At 42.0% G+C, this 15,747-nt stretch overlaps 1 protein-coding gene across 1 annotated transcript; it reads right to left on the bottom strand.

The window, feature by feature from the left end:
- Positions 1-8,781: 8,781 nt before the first annotated feature.
- On the bottom strand, positions 8,782-11,864 carry p2ry1 (purinergic receptor P2Y1). The gene is made up of 2 exons (XM_080053642.1): positions 11,596-11,864; positions 8,782-11,156 (listed from the first exon to the last, which is right to left on the bottom strand). The coding sequence occupies exon 2, from the start codon at positions 11,125-11,127 to the stop codon at positions 10,060-10,062; it is 1,068 nt and encodes a 355-aa protein (XP_079909768.1). The 5' UTR covers positions 11,128-11,156; positions 11,596-11,864; the 3' UTR covers positions 8,782-10,059.
- Between the last annotated feature and the right edge of the window lie 3,883 nt (positions 11,865-15,747).

Below are 15,747 nucleotides of genomic sequence, written 5' to 3' on the forward strand. Positions count from 1 at the left end.
TGTGTGTGTGTGTGTGTGTGTGTGTGTGTGTGTGTGTGTGTGTGTGTGTGTGTGTGTGTGTGTGTGTGTGTGTCTGTGTGTGTGTGTGTGTGTGTGTGTGTGTGTGTGTGTGTGTGTGTGTGTGTGTGTGTGTGTGTGTGTGAGTTGCCATTTTTCAACTTCCTTAACCCAGACCATTTATCATCCACAGCCATTGCGTCGCCACTACACTCTCACACTGGCACCCTGCTTATAGCCTACACACAGACATCTACAAAAGACACACAAACACGGCAACACACACTGAACCAAACTGATTAATGGGGTGAGGCAGCCAAGCAGCGCGGGATAATAAGATCTAAACAACGAGGCTGGAGGGGAAGAGAAAAGAGGAGAGGAGAAATAGGATAGGGAGGTGTCTATAGGGGGAGAGAGAGCGACTAATCACTGGAGGAGGTTGAGGAAAACGGAAGGTATATTTATGGTCAAGAGGGAGAGGTCGCAAGGTGAAATTGGCAACACAAAGTAGGTGTCAGATGTAAAATATAGAAATAAAAATGTTCCCGGGTGTTTGTGTCTCCCTTTGATTAACTTTCACTCTGTCTGGATGTGTGCGGGGTTGTGAGTGCGGCAGTTTTAGAGGGCTAAGTGTTTTGTCAGCTGTTTTCTTCATAGGAGAGAGTGCACTGCACTCCGCTGATGGTCTCCTCTTTCTGCTAATGGATAATGGAGGGTGTGTGTGTGCATATTATGCAGTGTATGGTTGCATTTTGTTTGGGCTCCTAAATATCGGTGGATGTGTGTTTTGTGTGTGTGTGTGTGTGTGTGTGTGTGTGTGTGTGTGTGTGTGTGTGTGTGTGTGTGTGTGCGTGTGTGTGTGTGTGCGTGTCACAATTCAAAGATTGTATGGCTCAGAAAGAGAAGAGAGGCAAACCTGATGTTAGATGTCACATAAATAACAAACACGCAAACACAATTACCTTTATTGTGTGTCATATCGTGTACCGTTTTCAAATTTTCTGTCTGATTTTTGCAACAGGAACCTGAAGTCTATCTTGATATGGATTTGTCATGGGAATTATATGAACTTTCCATGGTACATTTTGCCTCTTTACACAAGCCAAGTGCAGTGGCATTAAAAAAAGCTCAACACCTGAGAGTCACCCGCTAAGCATGCAAGGTCTATCCAGGCTAGATTCTTTCTTTATCTTTGGTGGATCATTAACACTCACTTGCCAGGATATAGAATTGAGGTTACAGTGTAAATGAATGTGATGTCAGTGTGGATGTGCAGCACACAACGGGGAAGGTGATTACATTTTGAATTTAAAAAAAGAACCTCAAGATGATTCACTTGCTTAGCTAAATCATACTTTCAAAAGGAAAGTTAAATGCCAATTAGCACCATGCGTTGGTGTTAAACAAGATTTTCTATCACCCCTTCTTGCTGTGAATTTTCTTTCAAAGCTGCAGTTTAATTAGACTGTAAGGGAATTTGAAGACCTTCACTTATATTTTAAGACTATCAGCTGTGTAATGTATAAAATAAAGTTACATTAAAGACACCAACAATCTGACTTTTATATATTTTTTCACCAGTAGTTGACTACAGGATGTAGCATTACTAACGCGCCCCACACACATCCTGCGTCTACCTCTGGAGCGCGTCGCGTTACCTTACTGCTGCCTCTCTCGGACTTTTCTCGGACACACATGCAACGTCTCAGCAGCTGCTGCTGCAGCGCTGCTTCTAAAAGCCCTATCTTTCTACATAGAGTTTTCATAGATAATTCCCATTAAAAATGAAGTTCTTTCATGTCATCTATGATGCATATGATTTATATTGAGTCTGGACAGTAATCCGTGCGCCCCATTGCCATTTTTTTTTTTTTTTTTTGCCATATTTTCGCTTGTTGGAAGTTTTATTTTGAAGGGGACACACCAGGAAATGGTGAAACTACAGCGAAAGCTGCCAGTATGAAGTCAATATGACTCTCAGCAGAGTATTTCAAAAATCACTTTACTGATTTATACGGGAGAGAGAGAGAGAGGGGGGTGTGGTCGGGGAAGAAGAAGGCCGTAGACACAGATAGAGCAACGGAAAACTGTTGCGCTCATCATGATCTTTTTTATTTCTTCACTATATAGGATCTCTATATGTGTCATTTATCCAAAAATGAAATGCCAGAACTAATTGAAAATTAGGTTTTAAATCCCTCGGATTTTGATTGCACAATTAAATCGTGAAATAAAGGGATTATTCGCGTATACGACTGAGGGATGTTTTATTTTGAAATAAACACACCGGGTAAACGTGTAACTAGAGTGAATGCTCCTGGTATGACTGTCAGCAGAGTATTTCTCTATCAGTTAAAGCACAGAGACGCGAGAGAGACGCGCTGCTCTCAGAAAAAAATAGGCGAGCCTCCTGAGGTGAAGGGGAGCGTCGCTGCAGACGTGCCTCCGACGCGCCTCAGCAGTGCGTCTGAGGTTGGATGTGTGCTCGCTCTACGTTGATTTCACAGTCTGTGACAAAAAGTCAGACGCAGACGCGAGGTAGACGCGCAGTAGAGGTAGGATGTGTGTGGGGCGCGTTAATGTTAGAATAGCCATACTCTGATCTACGATGTGGATAGGTCAATGCCACAAAAAAGGTAATGCTTCGCAGGACGTGATTGTTTTTATCTTATAAGAAATTATCAAAACAAACTGGTTACCATTGCTATATGTTTCCCAATCCACTATCTACTATCTACAAGTATCAGCAACTAATTTGCTGTCCAGTGTCCTCAAAAGTTCAACAGGCTGCAGCTGGGGATTCTGACCATCTGTCCAGTATGTTGCTATTGTGCCACATTTTCAGTGATGGAAGGACTGAAATGTTTTACTTAAGAAAAACTCCTGCATACCAAGTAAAATTACTCTTTACTTGCCTTGGTTATTTGCATGTTTGTGTAAATTATGTCTTGTCGTAAATCCATGTTGATAAAAAAATTAATACATATAAAGAAAAAGTATTCATTTTGCAGTATCCCTTTTCAGAATAATACACATAGATTTTAAAATTGGAAATTTGGCAATTTGACCAATACATTTATAAAACCCTAGCACCATCTCTGATATTTAAGGCCGTGAATCCAAACTCACACAACGTTGATAGAGCAGATCAACTTGTAGTTTATAAGTGTCCCATTCTCAATAAACAAGTGTTTTTATTTTCAATTGTTTTAGTGTAGCTTGTTAAGTCATCAATAATTCATGAGTTTACATGAGCTTTTATGTAGTGTAGGGATATTTAGCAAAAGTCAATAAAGCTTAACAAAGGCCCTCTGGGGTTATTTAATTTCAAATGCATGTGGCAAACAACCAATCCCTAAGCTTTTTATAGTTGCCTTAAGATGGATAACCATTTTAAGATAATAATGGACCCATGAACTATGCTGAACAAACTCAAAGGTGGTTTCACAAACACCATTCTTGTCATGTGTAAACAACAATGAGTCTTCATGGGTAGTTGTACAACAGAAGTTCATATCCTAATCCCTTACAGAAACCGGTTTATGTCTCCACCACCACACACATAGCACTGGAGGGGTGAATCTGTGAGGGCGAGAGGATGGCATTTCTCCTTACTTAGATGGCTTATATGGTTATGACTGTTCGATATTTCCATAGCCATTGTTCACCTGCTATATATACATGTATACGGTTCATATAAATGTGCCCACACACAGGGCTTTTTGCAAAGTTTCCTTTTCACCTTCATACATCCAAACTGGATCCCACTCTCTGCAAACCCACACCCACTGACACACTGAAGCAGTGCATGCAATCTTCAAGTTCATAAACCTTGGTGATAAGAGATTTGTCATCCACCCTGCAGCAATGCAGCGGGCAGACTGACGGCTAACCAGCTAATAAAAGCATTGGACCTTAAGTTGAGTGGATAGCCCTTAACCCTTTTACAGTAGCCTCCCAACTTGTACTGAAGCTAAAGGCACATACTGCATGGTTTAAAACAGAAGACATTGTTACATTCATTTTGATAAATATATTATTGTGTACTACTAACTTAGTTTTGAGGTGACCTTGTCTCAGAATTATTAAACATATTTCCAGAAACTCTTCTGTTTTCTCTTAAGCTTAATGATGGATAAAAAATAAAAAAATTAAAAATACAACAGCTCCAGATATTAGACAATAGAGAGATGATTGAAATTGAAGGCAAGCGCAGCAGAACATGCAGAAACCTGTGCAGTTGATGTGACCTTGTTCTAACCTTCTACGGCTTTGTTTACCTTTCCTTCAAATCCGACTCTCTCTTTATTTTTGTGAACTTGATCCAATTTCTTTTCACTTCTTCCTCCTTCATCTTTCTCTAACCCCCTTTATATTCTACCAGAAGGCTTGGCCTAAACAAGTGCCTTCATGCGCCCTACTTTTTTAAGCTTCGCTCATTGTTTTCTTTTCTCTATCTCCTGTAGCTTTTTTTCCTCAATGCTTACAGCACAATTTGGTATCACCATTGCTCTCAGCAACTCGTTCCCAAACCTGCACTTATCTTGTCCCTTTCCTTATCCTCCCAAGCAGCTGGAAACCTTTTATTTAGCTTTAGCTCATTTCAGAGCAATATACCTCATATGTCTTATCTCATAATAACTCTTATCAGAAACGCCAGCCCGTCTGCGCTCTGTCTGACAACGCTCTTGTCACCCAGCCGTGTCCGTCTGCTGGCAAAACTGCACCTTTCCATATCCGTTTGATGGGAAGAAGCATCAGCATTACTTTTACTAATACATAAAGTACATGGCAGAATGTACATAATGAATATGGCAAACATACAAATAAAAAATGTTGTCCAACACCAGCCAAGCAGAACTACTTTTTAGACTTTCAGACATCTTTCTTTTGGCCTGGTTTAACTCACTTGATCGGATCATTGCGACACCATCGTACAAAATCAAAGACGTATGTTTGTGGATGTCAGCCGCTAAGCCGATCGTTCGAGTTGATCGATGACAGCGCCAAGAAGCAGCAGAAAATCAACAAGAGGCCAGACAGAACTGGCTGCAGAGATATTGATCAAAAAACCTTATGACAGACGAAATATGACAGTTGCTGCTCTCACTTGCACATCATCTTACACTTCTTCTTCTTCTTCTTCTTCTTCTTCTTCTTCTTCTTCTTCTTCTTCTTCTTCCAGTCCCCATCAAATCATTGCATCTTACACACATTACTAAATAGTATTGTTTATAAGAATTAACCATAAGCAAGATTTTATAACAACATTTAAAGTTCATAATGATGACAGTTCCAGTTCATTGGCATGCTCACACCATCTGTACAGTAACAGAGCAAGCAGACTGTTGTTAATTTTTTTCATAGGCATAACGACCTACTGCATAACGACCTACATTTGGCTTAACACCCAAACATACACCGCATGTCAGACAACATGATGAACATGATAGTCATGCAGTCAAATTAGGCCAGCACCAGCAGTGACAAGAAAAACGTATTGCCCCGAAGACACTTTTCTCATTTCAAATGTCTTCCTATTGTTGAAAGCAGCCACCCCCCAAGTCATTTTTGATAGGCTATCACTCATACAGCAGGACTGCAAAAACTTTTTATCATGCTAATATTGTGGTGGACAGTGGCACTGCAGATACATAATGAGACAACATAAATGAAGAGGAATTTTAAATATAATTTACATTACTAGCTTTTCTTAACATTTGTTGAACTTTATTTTTGATCTTATTTCTCTTTTGTAAATGTTTGTTTTTGTTGCTCTTGTGTTTAATACTTCATGCTAAATGCTGTTATTATTTAGTCCTTAGTTGTAAGCTGGAAGATGGAATGTTTGTTTACCTTTAATGTTTATAAGTTAGCCTCTTTTGTTACTAAAGCCTGGATGAAACGTCAGGATGGTTTATATCGTTAATGTTAGTATTGTTTAGCATCTATTTTTGGTTATTTGGTCTGTCTGTGTTTTATAATGGTGTCTTGTAAGCCCTTGTGGGCTGGGCATGCTAATGCATGACACAATAATAAAATATTCAAATCAAATCATGTAAGCATTAGTTTTGAAAAGTGGTAAACAAATACATCTTAAACTTACAACTGGGTGTAATATAACAGTAACAATACCACAATGTAATTACAAAAAACAACTAATGCATGAAATGTTTACTTCTCAGTATTATTAGCAAAATGTAACTGCTCAGGCAAAAGTGCATGTTCCAGTTTTACATTATACCTATACATGACATATACATTTACCATTATACACACAATTGCTTGGTTTAATTTACTGTCATGCCTATGATATACTTTTTATCTTATTCTGCAAAGTAAATTGTAAGTGTAGTAAAAAGTATTATAGCGAACCCTGAAATGACAATAAAATACTATGGTAGAGTATCCTACAGTCACCTCAGAATTGTATCATAGTATGGTAGCCTACTTGAGTAAATGTTATTGAAACGTCACTTGTTGAACTGGAAAGTTGATATCCTTGTCAAGCAGTCATATCTGTGATGCGCAATAAACAACACCACATACACACACACGCACACACACACACACACACACACAAACAGGCGTACCTGCCTTTGAAGATACATCAACAGCCTGAAGCCTTTCACAAGTATTTTGACACCACTCTGTCAGGGAGGTGTTACCTGTCCTTAGGATTTGGACCGTCTTTCTGAAGTATATTGCTGGATGATGTTAACGTGGATAATGGAAAGTTTTAATTTGAAAGATTTCACAATAATGTCCAAAATATGCCATGGCAAATAACGACTCCATAAGTCTCTCTTTTTCTGGGTCGGGTGGTAGGTTGATGCCTTATCAGAGTATGGTAAACACGTGTTACAGTAATAACAGAGCATAGCAGTAGCAAAGTGTTGTAGCGACCCTGGTCAAAATATTTTTCTAACCTGTTTGCTTAGCTGCAACAGTTGGAACATATGTTTCTTCTTTTGAAAGATGGTATCTGGTTATGTACTAACACTTCACCTCCCTTTTGGCGCTCAGGGCTCTGCACAGCCTTACTAATACTGCATACTGTTCTCCTCAGAGCACAGTGCAAAGAAGACAAAATGACATGTAAAAATTAAAATATTAATGTTGCGGGTTATTGCATGGTTTAAAGCAACAATGTGGGGATTTTTATGTATCAGACTTGACAGTAAATTGTCTCATGTATTTTTCTGCAGCACTGATACATGTAGTCACTGGATTCATTCAATGTTGCATTAGAACCAGATCGCTGTGATCGTGTGAATTTGTATGAGTTTGTACCACAGGCTACTCACAAAGGGCCGCAAGCTGATTTTGATTGCACTTGGTTTTTGTGTGGTTAGAGGGAGTTTGTTTGACTCGACCAGACGTTGCCCCTGTGATGGATGTGGTTGCGCTAGGCAGATCCCAGAGTAAATCTCCAAGAACAAAGCCTGTGTTTAGGTCTGCACTCCCATGCCACCAAGTTTCCTTGGTAAAGAGACACACACACACACACACACACACACACACACACACACACACACACACACACACACACACACACACACACACACACACACACACAAACTTTGTTCCCCACAACGGCCATCACTCTTCACACTCTTCCCTCTGAGCTCCTCCATTGCTCAACTGTCCCTTCCCACAGTACTCTGAAGCTGAAGGTGGTGAAATGCAGAGAATAAAGGCTTTTTCTCATTTGATATTTAGAGTAAAAAGAGGAGGATGTGGGAGAAAAGAGGGTGAAAGGTGGCAGAGTAAGGAGGGAGGAGATACTGGCGAGCGTCCCAACTTTCTGCGAGTCAAGCTTTGACACTCAGGCTCAAAAGCGCCCCGCACGTTGGCTTGAGATTTAGGCGCTGGCTGAATCTAACCTTCCTTTCATCTGTTGTTTCACGTGTACACAGAGCACAGAGGACAATGATTCCACTAATAGACAGATACACATGGCACATTATTATTATTGTGGTCCGTGTGCATGTCACAGTAGCTCATTTTTTACAATAAGTCAACAAACAAAAACCAACAAAACTAAAATAACTCCTCAAAAACAAAAACAGAATTCGTAGAATAAGGTCTCCTGTGCCTTCAGGCTCTTTAACGAAAAGACACAGACACACACACACACACACACACACACACACACACACTAATATGGCAAGGCCAGCTATGCAGTTTGAACCTCAAAGCCAGGAAATCAAAAGCTGTTTGTATTCATGGGGGCTGTTTGAAGGAAAAGGGGTTGGTCGGTTTCCTTTGCCCACTACATCGCACAGCCCCGGGGTCCTGGCGACAGACTCACACTCCTGTCTGCATCAATAACACCACAGCCATTGTGACGGACACAAAAGCTGTCTTAGTACGAGCCAGGAGAAAAAGGTGCCACTCTTTATTCCTCCCTCGTCCCCTCACTTCCTCCCGGCTGTGTCGCAAATTTAAGTCCACAAAAGCGTGGAGAGAGAGAGAGAGCGGGGCGGGGGGCAGAAAGACGACAGAACTCCGCACGAAACATCTCCACAAAAAACCAGCAGGAGTTTGTTCAGGCGGAACAGTGCACGCATTTAAACGAGAACACGTGCTGCTAATACGTACAAGGTGGCATACAATGGTGTATCAAGGACTTAAAATGAACCACAGCCTTAAAAAAGAAAGAATAATGTGAGGCTTATTACCTTTCTCGGCATGTTTTAAATATAAAAAATGTATTCACAAAAGACACACGTGGCCCCAGATATCCCGCACAGGTGATTCACTTCCTTTTCTTGACAAATAGCAGACCACATTTACAGATTTACAAAGGTATTATTAGTACAGACATCCAACATGTACGTAGTCCAGGTTTAAAATATGTACACAGAGAGAGCTCCACAGCCATATCTCCAGAGTGATTACAACAGATACAAAAAGAGAAATGAATGATCTGTCAAAACACAGATGCAGTGCATTATTTACGTACTTTGAGGTATATCTCTCATACAAACAAGTCTTCAATATGTCGATGGAGTCACTAAGATGGCTGTTGCGTGTGTGTGTCCGTTCTGCTCATTTAGAAGATATCACTTATTCCCTTAAAAAACGAAACCTGCTGTGGTTAGTCAGTCTTACATTGGTGTGTTTTTTTTTCTTCTTTTCTTTGGATACTGGACTCATGCACTGAAGGTCTGGATTAGTGATACTGACTTGAACAAAAAACAGTTAACGACACACCAACTAATCTAGAACGTCACAACATCCTGTACAGCACATCTAAAAATACTAAAAAAGGAGCATTCATTGTAGTATCATACACACACGGAAATACTGTAAGTGTTATCTACTGCAAAGGAGCAGGTTAACAAGAGGAGGACCAATTGTGCTAAAAGAGCCATCGCAGACCTCAACCTCAGAGCAGTCAAAATGAAAAACTAGTCGGCCGCATTCCTCGCCCAGTCAGTAACAGATGGGGTGCTGGACGAGGAGTGATAGGTCGCCCTCATGAGCGGAGGGTCCCCCGTCATAGTGCATTACATTGGCTGCACGTCACATCCATGCAGCAAATCTCAGTCAGTGCATTTCACTTTTTTTCTACACTTCTTTAACTAAAAGCTCTCACACGCCTAATTGCTATTGATTACGCATCAGCTCGCTGGCTATTAGAGAAGGTGCTATCCATTCTCGGACACATTTTTCCAGAACAACTGGATGAAACGGGACATAACAGCTTGTAGGGAAACCTATTCTCAACAGCTTTCCCTGGCCATTATGTTCATTTTAGTCCACTCTACTCCATAAGAATGAAGACTGATGGCTCTAGAGTACAATACATGTACAGGACAATACAGTACAAAAGCTTATCAACACCGACAGGCTGCAAGCGACTGATGATCATCACAGGGTTAAATGTGGAGTATTTATCCTACAGTGCTATAAACCATTGTCCTTTTAATTTTTTTCTTAACACACAGCCTTCCCCGGGCCACACAGTGCACGTATTTATCCAATACAAAGTCCATTATTGTTCCTTAAGGTCCACCACACCCATGACTAAGCACACACAGAGGTGGCCCCACGTCACAGCCTCCGGTCCCCATTCTCCACATACTCAGCCAGGCTGTTGAGAGCCGTCTCCTCGCTCTTAGACTGAATGACAGTGTCCCCCCCCTTCCTGGAAGTCTTTTTAGTGGCTCGCGACAGCTTCCTCCTGAAGGTGTCCCCGGCCAGGAAATAAAGGATAGGATCCACGCAGCTGTTGAGGCTGGCCAGGCCCCGCGTCACCTGGTAGGTGGCGTAGACGCGGTTGTTAAAGTCGCACATGTCGGGGCCCTGGAAGTAGAGGCGGGCCCTCATGTTGAGGTTCTTCATGACGTGGAAGGGCAGGTAGGAGACGGCGAACACCGCCAGCACGATGATGACCAGGTGGATGGACTTCTGCCGCAGCGGCGCGTTGTTCATGTCGTTGCAGATCAGCGCCTTGACGATCATGCAGTAGCAACAGAAGATGATGATGAAGGGGATGCAGAAGCCGAACACGGTCAGCGTCATGCTGTAGATGAAATAGCCCGGCAGCTCATCCTCCGTGGTGGTGTCGTAACAGGTGGTGGCGTTGCGTTTCAAGCCGGTCCTGGAATAATAAAGGATGGGAGACATGGATACGATGACCACCGCCCACACCAAGGCGCTGGTGATGACCGCGCTCTTCTTCTTCAGTCGGCCCAGAGACTTGAGCGGGTGCACCACCCCGGTGTAGCGGTGGACGCTGATGCAGGTCAGGAACAGGATGCTGCCGTAGAGGTTGACGTGGAAGATGAAGCGCTGCAGTCGGCACAGCACGTCCCCGAAGATCCAGTCGGTCTTGTTGAAGTAGTAGAAGATGAGGAAGGGCAGCGACAGCACGTAGCAGAAGTCAGCCAGCGCCAGGTTGAACATGTAGACGGAGATGCTGCTCCACGGCCTCATGTGGCACACGAACATCCAGATGGCCACGCTGTTGCCCACCAGGCCCGTGATGAACACCATGATGTAGACGGTGGGCAGGTAGTAGAACTGGAAGCCCGTCCTGGTGAGGGAACATCCTCCTCGCGTGTGGTTGTGGAGGTCTGTGACATTCAGCAGGGAGGTCAAGTTCAGGTCTGTGGTCATGGCGTCAGGGGCAGAGGCAGGTCCTTTTACTGCAGGAGAGAGAGAGAGAGAGAGAGAGAGAGAGGGGATTGACAGAAGAAGAGGACTTGTTTGATTTTGTCAAAGCCTATGTTTGGAATAAATGTAGTTTTTAAACCCAACATAATACTGTAAGTAACACATGTGTTCCTGTGTGATCAAGTTGTTTGGTTTTATTTTTATTAAATGACGTGTAGCCTAGTACTCACAAAACCAGTCGTGCATGAACTCGACATACAAATCTTCAAACCTAATTTTACGTAGGCGGCAACCAACACTACGCTCGCAGTATAATACACAGACACACATAGGCTACTACGCAGACACACACACACACACACACACACACACACACACACACACACACACACACACACACACACACACACACACACACACACACAAACAAACACAAATAGAGAGGAATAATAAATGGATTACAACACTCACCGCTGAGATAGATTTGTATTCCACATTCCTGAAGCCTACACAGTTGCAAAGATTCCAGTCAAACACGCGCGCGGGGCGTCACAGGCTGTCAGGTGTTTTCAAAGAGTATTCCTACAGTGTTGAAAATTGTTTAGAAGTTGCGATATCCTTCAGCTTTGCGCAGACACTTCAAGGGGAAAAGAGTCTGCAGTTGGTTCGTCATGCTGGGCGACGAGTTCCCATAACGGCGGCAGTGGGACGTAACAGAGACAGCTGCAGGCTCTGGCACGAAGAGCAGGAATTGCAAGCAGCAGGCTCCGTACAGCGAGAGGAGGCTCTCTCTTTCTCGTCGCACTATGGAGAGGGGAGGTGCGCGCCACACAAGACCACTGAGCAGCTTCCCGTCTCCAAACGCGCTCTTTTTTTGTTCCTCCCACCTCCCATTGGACCCTGATCTCATATGACCTGCCTGCATTAGTGAGGAAAATAAATATCCTAACAAAATGATTACGTCTGGCAGCAGCCTACATTATTAGATATTATCATGACGTAAGGGTTACAGTTTTAAGAAAGACGAAGAAGAATGGCATTGTCAACCAAATTTGGAGTGGGCAGAGCTAGTGGACTACAGTCATGTGTCGTGCTGGTTTCTCAATTTCAATTCATATTCTAAGCCAGGCCCGGTTCTAAACATTTAGATTTGGGTGGGCCGGTAGAAATTTAGGGTGGGCACCCTGGGCAAAGAGACTGATAATGCGAGCGCGTGCTAAGCGAACAAGCAGAATTGCTTTGCCCCTGTAAGATCTCTGCGTCTGCTTTTTGGCACATTTATGGCGCTTTTCCACTGCATGGTATCAGCTCGGATTACCTCCCAGATGAACTGATTCAATTATTAAACTATTAACTATCTACCAAAACATTGTATTCCTTTTATTGTATGATAATTTACATTTACATAATATTATGCTGATATCAAACACACAAACTAAAAAAAAAATAATAAAAAAAAAAAAATGGGGGGGCCCCCCTGGCAGTCGGGACCCTATGCAACCGCTCATTTCGCTTATGCCTCGGGCCGGCTCTGCTGACCAGTGACCACTATAAGCGGGTGGGTAACTTGGAGGCAGGACAGCCTGCCCACCCAATAATACAATTAGAAGCAATGCATGGTAATGGTAGCTATATTCTTAAGTATTAATTAATTGTCTGAATTTTATTTGACATTTTCTTGGACAGCGAATGAACAGGTCCGTCCGATATTGGATCTGGACTTCCACCTAAAAAAATAAATAAAAAATAAAAAAAATGTGATTGGGTGGGCACCACCCAGGCCCCTGGCTACCGCCGGCCCTGTTCCAAGCAGAAAATATTCTCCCACAATGATTCTCAATCATAAAGAGTCTGGAGCCATTTAGTAGGACATAAATGGGAGAGGGTTAGATGGGGTAGAAGCATAAAAATAAAAATGTTACTGTACATCATGGTGCTCAATCTGTGTCTCCCTAAAAGGTAGAGGCTGACAGCTGGATGTGTGTGACACAGCCAAGGACAGAGCAGAGGCTGCAGACAGGGTCAGGATGGTGGAGAATAGAGAGGGGATCAGGTAAGCCCAGTGGAGGGAGAGAGACCAAAAGGTTAAGGTAATTATGCAGTGATGCCAAAGCCTCTTACAAATGGTAGAAAGAGGAGTTAGCCAAGATGTTATTAATAATAAGACAGTGAGTGAATGTCCACACTAAACTTGGTAGATGTCCATTATGGTCCATCAGAGGATACTATACATTATGTGTAGACTGGTATAGCTTTTCCCATAAGCCATGAAACCCTGTCTCAAAAATCAGAGAAGCAACACAAACACAAATTGTACCACTTTATTTTCCAGGTCCTGAAGTTTTCCAAATAATTACTTAGAAAGGAACTGATACGTAATGACAGGGAATCTTAAATTCTTGGGAAGATTTCCAGCAAGGGATGTGCAATTTATTTAGTCTTGTCCAACCAGACCATCGTACTTTATTTCATTTCTACAGAAGATCTGGAACTGCTCTATTGACAAACGTTCATTCACTTGGAGGCGGGTGTCTGTTGAAGTTTAAAACTATTGGATCTGCCCAGTGCCACTCTGGATCAGCCAACCAATCGCATAACGTTTGGTTGTGACGTATGTCATGAGCCGGCTTCTGACGGTGCATTCCAGTTGTACTGGGAACTCTGAAATTTCCGACTTCACTACATATTGTAGTCTATGGAGCTACCGGTACCTGGCAACGGTAACTTGCTAGAGCCTAACGTTTAGTTATTTGGATGAGAAAGGTTGTAGGCGTCCATACTTTCCCAAGCAGATGCACTGGAACACAGACAGGTCGGAACTCGCAACTACCAAGTCGGAAATTTCCGAGTTCCGAGTATAAAGGAACGCAGCATTCAACTGAAACTGGCGTCATCGTTCTCAGCCACTCGCTCTGTTCGCTGATTGGACCGCCAAAAAATCTGTTCGAGCAGGAACCCATGAATACACCGCAGCCCCAGACTGACTACTGAAGTGAAATGAAAATTGAGCCGAAGTAGGTAGGCGGGCGGTGCGAGGCTATAATTTATTACTATTTCTAAGGAAAAACTGGTACTTTATCACCTTTAATCATTCATTCCAATAATTGAAGTTGGGAGTTGTTTCAAGGGAATCCCCGCGGAAATCAGCAACTAGTTATCAACTCTGAAATACTACTGTAAACTTATTGTTTTCCCTACCTTATAACTCACATATAAGATACCAGGTATGTGTGTGCTGGCTCTGAACAGCATCTCCATTTTCCCTATAATTTGTTACAAATTAGAAATGTCTTTCTAGGAAGCGTCTTGGGAAATTATGAAGAAATCACATGACATGTAAAACAAAGTGTTATCAAATAAATGCAATGCCCCAACATACCATCACAAGCTATGAAAAGGAGCATAGAGGAAGAATACATTCACAGCTAAACAAAACATAATTTGCCTATTGAGCGCATGCACGGTTCCTTGCAACTCATCGAATAATATCTGTCAAAGAAAGGTTGATAGTTCATATATGTAGTTTACAGTTTTTTACGATTGCTAAACCACAGTGGGCACAACTGGAACGACAAGTGCAAAACTCTAACAACAGTATGCAGAGCAGCGGTTCATTCGGACCAAACTGTAGCTCGTTTTAGCTCGTTTTTCATTGCTTAAACACAACCTTCAAAACTCTACACACCTATCTCATGGCTTAACCACAGCCTGCACAACACTGTGGATTTCCAGCACTTTTTTCAAATGCTAACACACTGCTGCCACAACTATAAACCACACATTCAAAACAGAATTAATCCCTTTCAAACACTGCGGATTGCAATTTCAACTCAAACACTAAGATGTCTTGTTTAGACTTGTTAGTGAACATATATACAGTATAAAGGGAAAGCTCAAAAATATATTTTTTTTGAGAAATGGACCCAGGAAGACAGGTTGTTGGAGGTAGAAGAGTGGCAGTGAGAGTGTGGATGTGTGGAGGAAGACCTAGAAGACATAGAGCTGTAATGTCTGATGAAATACAGGAAGGGCAACACTGACTGTTGTGAATCATGGTCTCTCATTGAGAGAGGCAGGGTTGAGAGTGCAACCCAATCTGCAAAAATCTAAAGTTGCATCTGTAATACGAATTTTCCAGCAAACAAACAGCTTGGAGTTGCATCCTTACATTAAATGACAACATTACAGGAATTGATTTCTGTATTACAATTTTAGAATATTTACACAGATAAATACTACATTTGGATATGTTTTCAATAAAGTATACAAAATGTGTATCTATTGAAGTAAACTTCTGATTTTACAGTTTTTGCCAATTGCTTACACACATGTTGCAGACTTTGACCCACTGTGTCAAAACTTAACACACAGGCCGAATAGGACAAAGCACATGGAGATAAACTTCTAACTTATACGGCAAAATGAAACTCTTGAAACAAAACCTAACAATCCCATTTCAAAACTGTTTTTATCTTTGAATTACTCTTTCCTAGCAGCAACAACACACAGATGTGCTTTATGCAAAACACAGCTGTAGTCAGTACTTTGGATGGTTTTTGACTTTACAAGTTTCATACAGATTTTTTTTGTGAAAGATTGATTCATTACAGTTCACATGAAAAT

The sequence above is a fragment of the Ammodytes marinus genome (assembly GCF_949987685.1).
Source record: "Ammodytes marinus genome assembly, chromosome: 3".
In the NCBI taxonomy this organism is placed as follows: domain Eukaryota; kingdom Metazoa; phylum Chordata; class Actinopteri; order Uranoscopiformes; family Ammodytidae; genus Ammodytes; species Ammodytes marinus.

Bases quoted from the DNA above. Each gene is read 5' to 3' on its own strand.
- p2ry1 (XM_080053642.1), bottom strand. From the start codon at position 11,127: ATGACCACAGACCTGAACTTGACCTCCCTGCTGAATGTCACAGACCTC.